The sequence below is a fragment of the Plasmodium gaboni genome, assembly GCF_001602025.1.
Source record: "Plasmodium gaboni strain SY75 chromosome Unknown, whole genome shotgun sequence".
Taxonomy (NCBI): Eukaryota; Apicomplexa; class Aconoidasida; order Haemosporida; family Plasmodiidae; genus Plasmodium; species Plasmodium gaboni.
The window spans coordinates 1-9,304 of record NW_017385300.1 but is presented as its reverse complement, the minus strand read 5'-3'; the positions used below and the strand labels follow the sequence as shown (position 1 = coordinate 9,304).

Genomic DNA, 9,304 nt, shown 5'->3' with positions numbered 1-9,304 from the left:
TCATCTCCTACATATTCTCCTATTATGGACGATGGTATAGAATTTAGTGGTGGTTTATATTTTACGGAGAAAAAGTCGAATCAAGAAAATAAAAAAAAATATGCTTTAGAATCATTAAATTTAACTTCTTGGGATAAAGATGATATTGCTAAGGAAAACGAAGATGTTAAAGATGAAAAGGATGAATATGATGAAGATAAGGAAGAAGAATTAGAAAAATACGAAAGCGAAATTACCAAACAACAAGACGATATATTAGATGAGGACGAAGTATTAGAAGAAGAAATGTTAGAAGATAATAAAAATGAAACAGTAGATACAGATGACTTAGAGAAGGAAAATATACAAGATTCATTAAATGATAATAATTATTTTAGTTTAATTTATGAGAACTATAAGGATAATGGTAAATCAAAAAAAGCTGCACAAACATTAATCACAGCGTTGATAAGTATTTTAAATGGAAAAAATGAATTAGATGCTACCATAAGAGGATTAAAACATAGGTTTATGGAATTTTTTACATATAATTAAATATTTACCATAAAATATATATATATATATATATATATATATATTTTGTTTTAGGTATATGCATATATTTATAATTAATAATATTTTTTTAACAAATTTTTGTTTTTATACATATTTTAAATTCATATCTTTATTTTTCTCTATATTTAATATATATATTTTATAATTTTTCTATTTATTTGTATTATTAACATTACTTTTTTTAATTATTTATTTGATTTGTTTATTTATTTTTTCATTTGTTAATACTTTTTTTTGTACTTTTTTTTTTTTTTTTTTTTTTATAACATCATAACAAAATACTTCATATTTTGTAATGAACATTATATATATATTGAAACGTTTCCTTAAAATTTTGATATAATTTCACATTCAGTACTCCAAAAAATTAATTAAAATAATATAATATAATTTAGAGGAAATAATAGACAAAATTATACTATAAATGGATATTAGTTAAAATAAAATATTTCACTATTGTTAATTTGTAAAATATATATATTTAAAATATGGCTTCATTTGTTGTTTTCTTATAAATATTAAAGCAATAAACATAAGAATATAAATATTTAATTTTTTAATTTTTTTTTTTTTTTTTTTTTATTCTGAATATACAAAACACCGTAATATATTACATTAATGATTATCGGGTTTTCACTTATAATTAATTTATGATATTACAAATAATATTTAAGAAATTAAAAGGAAAAAAAAAAATATATAATATATAATATATAATATATATATATATATATATATATAGTGAGTTTTATATTCGTTACACTAATTTCCTATATCTAATATATAAATTTATAATGATTTCCTTTTTCCAATGTTCCATTATTGAAAAAAATTAAATAGAATAAAATATTATATTTTTTACTAATATTAATATAAAAAATAATAATTCAATATCATTTATGTAAAAGAAAATTTTTTTTTTTTTATTTTTTATAATTATTTTATTTTTTATTTTTCTTGAAAAAAAAAAATATATATATATTTTAATGCACACAGAATTTAAGAATGTCTTTTTAGATTCAGAATTAATCCGTTAAAGTTAAGCATTTTTTTTTACTTTTCTATTTTAATTAAATTTCATTAATATAATTAATATAATTTTTAATTCTTAAAAATTAAATAAAATTATATATATTATATATATAATATATATATATATATATATATATATATATATATATATATATATATATATATATTCAAGTTATATTTGTTTCAAAGTATTATATGATTTCAACACACCTATATGTGTGATTTATATTATTCATGTAATTTATAACATATAGAGAATTATATAAATAATTTAAACAATTTAATAATATCAATTTTTTTCTTTTTTTATTTCATTTATTATATGTTTTTTAAAATTAAATTTTTATTCATACATATAAATTAATATTTCTTATATATATATATATATATATAGATAGATAGATATAGATAAAGATATATCATTTTTATGATGAAGAAAATTTATAATATTTCTCTATATATTTTACTTTTGAATATTTATATATATTTTAAGGATATATCATGTAACCAAATTATAAATGAGAAAGATTCCGAATTAGGACATGTGCTAGAAACAGGTAATTCGGATAGAAATTATGATAATAAAAAGTACTATGAGAGTACTAATTTTAATAAAAATAATTTAGAAGAATCAATATATGAAGTAACACAAGATGAATATAATATACATCCTAAAAGTAACATTGTTTTAGACAATAAAGAAAATAATAGCCAAGATCATATTATTATGAATGTTAATAAAGATGAAAATAAACAAATGTCTTTTTCTCCTAGTTTAAATGAAGAAGCAAATAAAATTATAGATTATCAAAAGAATATTTGTGAATATAATGAATCTTTTTCATATTGTCCTGAAAAAAGTTTTAATGAAGGGGATGATTGGAATAGTAGAGAAGTGAAAAATTCTTTTACTGATAATTTTGGGGTATACACTCCCCCAAGGAGAAACAAATTATGTCTTTTAAATATAGGACATCTTAGGAGTTCTATAAATGATTTAACAAAATTAAAAGAAGAAATTATTAAAATTGCTTCAGGAGAATCATATTCAATAATGAAATATTTTAAGAACGATAATATAAATTCATTTACAGCAATAAGGTACAGTTTTTCTGATATAGGAGATTTAGTAAAAGGGACAGATATGATAGATAATCAAAATACTAAAGATATAAATTCAAGATTACTTAATATATTTTCTAAACAAAATGGGGATCAGGATATAATAAAAAAAAGATTGGAATGGTGGAATAATAATAAAAATGATATTTGGGAAGCAATGATTTGTGCATATAGTGGTAAAAAGAATGTTGAAAATTTTCCACAACACAATAATATTGATGAAGTCCCACAATTTTTACGATGGTTTGGTGAGTGGGGAAAATATGTTTGTTATGAATATGAATATATTTTGAATATTTTAATACAATTATGTAATATAAGGAAAAATAAAATTGAAAATATTTCATCTGTAGAAGAAATGCAAAAAAATGATCAATGTAAATATGTATTACATCAATATGTAGAATGGATTAATATAAGAAAACAACAGTGGTTTGATCAATCTAAAAAGTTTGAAAAGGACAAAAATAATTATGACAATGTGAAAGGATTAAAACCTGAAGATTATTTAAACGAAAGGTGTTCTGAATGCAAATGTATAAAAAATAGTTTAAATAATATATTTTCCGTAAATAAATTTGATAATCAATTTGTTTTTAATATGATAAAGGAAATAAAAGCAAATGAAAGATATAATAGCTTTAACAAAAAGGTAATTGATCCAACAGACGACTTAGGTAATAAAGATAATGAACAACTCAAGGAAGAATCTAAAATGGTTGAAGGATCCGCAGAAGGAGAATATGTAGATAATACTCTAGGGTTAGATGACAATATAAAGAAATCGGATGATGATATTGTCGATCCTAGTATAATGGTTAACCATGAAACATATGAAAATAATAATATTGGTTTAGGAATGTATGGTAAAAAGGATGATGAAGAAAAACACCAAGAAATTGAAAATGAATCTACTTTTAAAGATGAAACATCTACATATGTATCTGAACATTTAGATGATCAGAATGAAGTATCTAATGAATTTTCATTTAAAAGTGGCTCTAGAAAAAAAAAACGTTTGTCAAATAAAAAAATAAATGAAAACGAAGCAAGTAAAAAAAAATTATCATGGTTTCCTTCATTTGGAATACCAGGTATTAGTTTTCCATCATTTTCTTTAGATCCTATAAGTATTGCAAGTTTTATGTCAAGAATTCCAGGATCAACAATTACAACAATTAATACAGTTAGTGATGCAGCTAATTCTGTTCAAGAAACTGTATCATCAGTACAAAATGGTTTAAGTTCTTTAACTTATGATGTAGGAAGTGAAGAAGAAAAAGACGAAAAATCTGAATCGGAAAATGAACACAGAAGTAATGAATCTACTAGGCATAGTAATAGTGAGGATGCAGTAGCAAAACAGAGCACACCCTTACCATTACAACAAAATTCTCCTCAACCTTCACAACAAGAATTACCACATGATCCTTATGAACGTGTTTTAGGATGGGAATTTGGTAATGTACATGTTCCTGGTACGAATCCTTATATTTCTTCTAAAGAAAGTGATTCCTTGGAATTAATAAATTTAACATCATGGGATAAAGAAGATATAATCAAACAAAATGAGGATGTACAAGAAGAAAAAGAAGAAGAGCAAGCTGATGAAGAATTAAAAAAAGAAGAAATAGAAGAGGAACAAGATTTATTACAAGATGAAGAGGAATACGATGAATTTGAAGAAGAAGATGACCAAGATGAATTAAAAGATGAAGAGGAACAAGATGAGGAAGAAGATAAATCCACTAAAGGAGGAGAACAAGAGAAAAAGACAGAAGATGAGAAAAAAGAAGAAACAATTGATTCCTCAGATGATAAAAATCCTCATGAATCATTATCTATAGGTTTAAATAATAATATGGAAACAAAAAAGGATGCTGAGTCTATAGTGAAAGATCTATTTAGTTTGTTTAAAGACAAAAATAATTTTGAATCTCTTTTAAAAGATTTAACTGGAGATATAACACGTTTATTTCAAATAAATAAATAAACATATATGTACATACAAAAAATACATATATATATTTATTAATTAATTTCTTTTTTTTTTTTTTTTTAACAATTAATATGTTGATTTACCACAGATAAAAAATTATATCTTCTTTTTTCGTTATTTATATTTTTTATATAATATATATTTATAAAAACAAAACAACATTATTTTTATAATTTTTTATAATTACATTACTACATTATGGAAATTTCATATGCTTTCATCTCAAAATATTTGATATATATAAAGATATATTAATCCAAAATGGAAAATAAATATAACCGTAAATATAATTTTTGTACACAAAAGTTTTATTAATAGATATTTATAAAAATTAATAAATATAAATAATTGTCTTCTTTTTTTTTTTTTTAAAAAATCCTGCTAAAGTTTGAAAATATTACACTTTAATAATATGAATTTTTAATATTTGAGTTCCTAATAAAAATAAAAATGTATGTAATTTTATATGTTTTATAGATAAGTATATGGTATTATTAAATTATTTAATTAGAATGTTTTTTTTTTTTTTTGAAGAAAATATGTGTTGTGTCTCATTATTCTCTTTTGTATTTAATCATTTAATACAAAACGTTTATCACAATTTATTTGATTTTGTTTTATAAGAAAATTGTTTCTACTTAGGATTACATTTTTAAAAGCAAATAATATATATTCATAATATTTATTATGATCAAAATTGATTACAATATGTTTCAAATTATTTTATATAGAATTTTTTTTTGTTTTTTTTTTTTCTTTTTATAGTTATCCCAAAAAAGAAAAGCACAAACTATATATGTATATAATATGTATATTTTATTTTGTTGCATTCTAAAAATATATTTCAAAGTTAAAAAACAATATAAATAGTATAGATATTACATGAATGTATTTAAGTATATTTAAAAATAAATAATAATTAAGAAAATAAATATTTTTCTTTTTCTAGAAGACATAAATTCTATTTCCAGCTTCTTTCTAAATTTAGAAAATAAGTTTATCCAATTATTTCAAAATTTACATTATCCTTATTGTAAAATTATAAATATAAATTTAATTTATAATAAATTAAAAATGCATAGGATTATTTCTTATGGAAAATAATTTTTGTTTTCATATGTATTTATAGGGTTTGAAATAAGGTATAGTTTTTTTTTATCACTCTTGAAAATATATATATAATATATATATATATATATATATATGGATATATGTTTTTGAAGCATTTTCAATTAATGAATTAATAATATTTATTAAATTATGCAAATGAATTTTAAAGAGAAATTATAAATATTATAATTTCACTTTAAAAAAAACATAAAAAAAAAAAAAAAAAATTTAAAAACAATATAAAGAATATTTTATTTATGAATCCATCTTTTAAATAAGTAAATTATAAATAGAAAGAAATATAATAATAATCGAAGCTCTTTTGTGAATAAGGAATGTTATTATGACTTTATTTTATTTGCTGCATAATTTAGTTAAATCTTATGTCTTAGATTAGAAGAAATTATAAATATAATGAATAATGATTCATAAGAATATATTTATATTGTAAATAAAAAAAGAATAAATCTTTCAAAAAAAAAAAAAAAAAAAATATATATATATATAACAAAATAAAAGAAATAGATAAAACATTAATGAGTAATATACTTTCTAAATAATATGAAAAAGATAATTCAAATGATTCAGGATATAATTGCATTAATTATAATAAAGAACATATAAATTTATAAATTATAGATATAATTAAATCTCAAAGATTTCACCAATGATTATTATACTGGTATATATTCAGACGTTTATTAAACAATAAAATTTTTATATTATTTTACTAAATAAAGAAGGAATAAGAAAAGTAAAACAATATATTATTTTGAATAATATCTTAGAATATTTTGTGATTTTTAATGATTCCATTATTTTTTTCTATTAAAATATTATATGAATATAAAAATCGTAAAAAAAAAAAAAATAAATAATAAAATTTTAATAATTAATAATAAAAATAATGTTGATATATATTTATAACAAAAGACGTTTTTCTGTTATGCACATTTTCTTCTTAAAAATAATTGAAATTATTATTTTAATTTCTTCTCTTTTCTATATATGTTATATTTTGTCCTGTATATAATTTATATTATAAAATTATGTTTATTTGGGTTATTTAATTATTTTATTTTTATATTAGTATATATTATTATTTTATTTATTGTTTTTGTTATTTTTTTTGTATATTTAATTCATTTCAATATGCATTATAATAATAAATTTCATATTATAATATATTCAAAAGAAATATAATAATTTACGCTTATAATATAACATTTTGTATATATTATAAAATAAAATTTCGTATGAGGTGCACAAAAAATATTTTAAAGAAATATAATTAAAATAGAAATATTATGGAATCTTAATTATTAACCTTAATAAATAATAAATATTTTGTTTATTATTTTTTAAAAAAAAAAAATATATATAATTAATGTGTATTTATAATATTATTATATTTCGTGTTCTTTTATAAAAAATAGAAAGGTAAATATATGAATAATAATTTATAATTTTTTAGTTATTAATTTATTTATTATTTTTTATTTTTTTTACGTTACAAAGTTAAACAAATATATGTGTATTACAAAAAAAAGAAATTGCATGCATTGTGATTGAAACGTTTTTTTTTTATATCTATTTTATTCATTAATATGGAATAATATATAAATAAAATATATTATTTGTTTTTACATTTTCCATTATATATATATATATGTAATACAATTAAAAATTTTAAATAATTATATTGAAGAAATTAAATTATTAGATTTTAATAGATATGTATATGTGTTGAATTAAGTATTGTCTATATATTTTCATATCATATATTTTGTATAATTATATATCGACCCAATTTTTCCTATATTTCTTCTAAGAGAAAAAAAACGAAATAAATATAAATGGAATATTATAATATGTAAACCCATCAAGATAAAATAAAATAATAATGCAATGTAATTATAATGAAGAGAATTTGTTTTATTATTTTATTTTGTTTCATTTTTTTTTATTTTTTGATTAAAATAATAAAATCAAATTATTTATATATTTTAATTGCACAACAAATTTTAGAGAAAATGTCTTTTTATTTCTATAAAATAAATATTATAACGTCTCATAAAATTTGTTTTGTATAATGTAATTAAATTAATAGAATTAATGAATATATATTTTTTAATTATTATTTAATTAATAAAAATTAAATTAAATATTATATATATTTATTTTTATTTGTTTTTAAAAATTTTATTTTATGTTACTGAATTAAATATACATGAACTATAATAGATGTAAGAATTATTATATTTTTATAATATTATATATGTTTATATAAAATGCTAATAGTAATTATTTAAACACTGTTATATTATTATATTATATAACAGTGTAATTTTTATTTTGATTTTTATTTATTTATAAATAAAAATTAATATATTTTTATATTTAATTAAGGTTCTATTTACCAAAAAAAAAAAAAAAAAAAAAGTCATATTAATAATTCACAATATGAAAAAAATATATAGTATTTTCTCTTTTTTATTAATTTTGAACATTCATATATATTTAAAGAATGTTGAATGCAATGACATAATAAATTACAATGGTTTAAATCTAAGAAACGGATTACCAACTAATAGTTTAGATATAACAAATGGATTAGACAATAGAAATATCAACTTTATTAATTCTAAAATTGATGTAAATGAAAAGAACACTTCCCTAAATAATGCTCATAATATATCTACTTTAGGAAAAGAGTTTACTGTTATAGGAACAGATTCAAAAGAAAGAGAAAATATAATTAGTGCATCAGATAACACATATGATAATACTATAGGTCTTAGTGTTACAGATAGTGGAATTCCTGATGGTAGTGCATTTGGTGGAGGGCTGAGTGTATCTGAAAATTCACCTCTACAAGGTGGTTTGAATAAATGTCCTATGGATAAATTTTGCAATGTTATTAGTACAATTCCTAAATGCCTCACGAGAACGTATGAAGAAAGAAATAATACATGGACTTTTATAGATGTAAAAACGGAAAACGCAGGGTTAATTGTTCCTCCAAGGAGAAGAAAATTATGCTTCGGAAATATTTCTAATAGAATTAATGGAACAAGTAGTTATGATAGATTAAAAAATCTTAAAAATGAACTTATCAATGCTGCCTTTACTGAAACAGAATCTATTTTTAGAAAACATGAGAAACATCCTGAAAATATATTCAGTGCAATTAAATATAGTTTTGCAGACATAGCAGATATTTTTAAAGGAAATGATATGATAGATGATATAATTTCTAAAAAGATAAGTAAAAATTTGGATAAGGTATTTAAGGATAATGATCAAACAAAAACAAAAGAGAAACGTGAAAATTGGTGGAAGGAAAATAAAAATGATATTTGGAATTCAATGATGTGCAAATATATGAAAGAAAAGAAAGATAATAAATGTCCAAACCACGATAATATACATGAGGTACCACAAATGTTTCGTTGGTTTAGAGAATGGGGGACTTATGTTTGCAAA

The 9,304-nt window shown here is 19.1% G+C and overlaps 3 protein-coding genes across 3 annotated transcripts; all 3 read left to right on the top strand.

Moving 5' to 3' along the window:
* PGSY75_0012300 (merozoite surface protein) lies at positions 1 to 534 on the top strand (the record flags this gene model as incomplete). The annotated part of the gene is made up of 1 exon (XM_018783261.1): positions 1 to 534. A coding segment is annotated over one exon (534 nt), but the record flags the coding sequence as incomplete, so codon positions are not given.
* Positions 535 to 2,017: 1,483 nt separating this feature from the next.
* Positions 2,018 to 4,702, top strand: PGSY75_0012200 (duffy binding-like merozoite surface protein; the record flags this gene model as incomplete). The annotated part of the gene is made up of 1 exon (XM_018783260.1): positions 2,018 to 4,702. One exon carries the CDS (start codon positions 2,018 to 2,020, stop codon positions 4,700 to 4,702), a length of 2,685 nt encoding a protein of 894 aa, XP_018638957.1.
* Positions 4,703 to 8,281: 3,579 nt separating this feature from the next.
* On the top strand, positions 8,282 to 9,304 carry PGSY75_0012100 (duffy binding-like merozoite surface protein; the record flags this gene model as incomplete). The annotated part of the gene is made up of 1 exon (XM_018783259.1): positions 8,282 to 9,304. A coding segment is annotated over one exon (1,023 nt), but the record flags the coding sequence as incomplete, so codon positions are not given.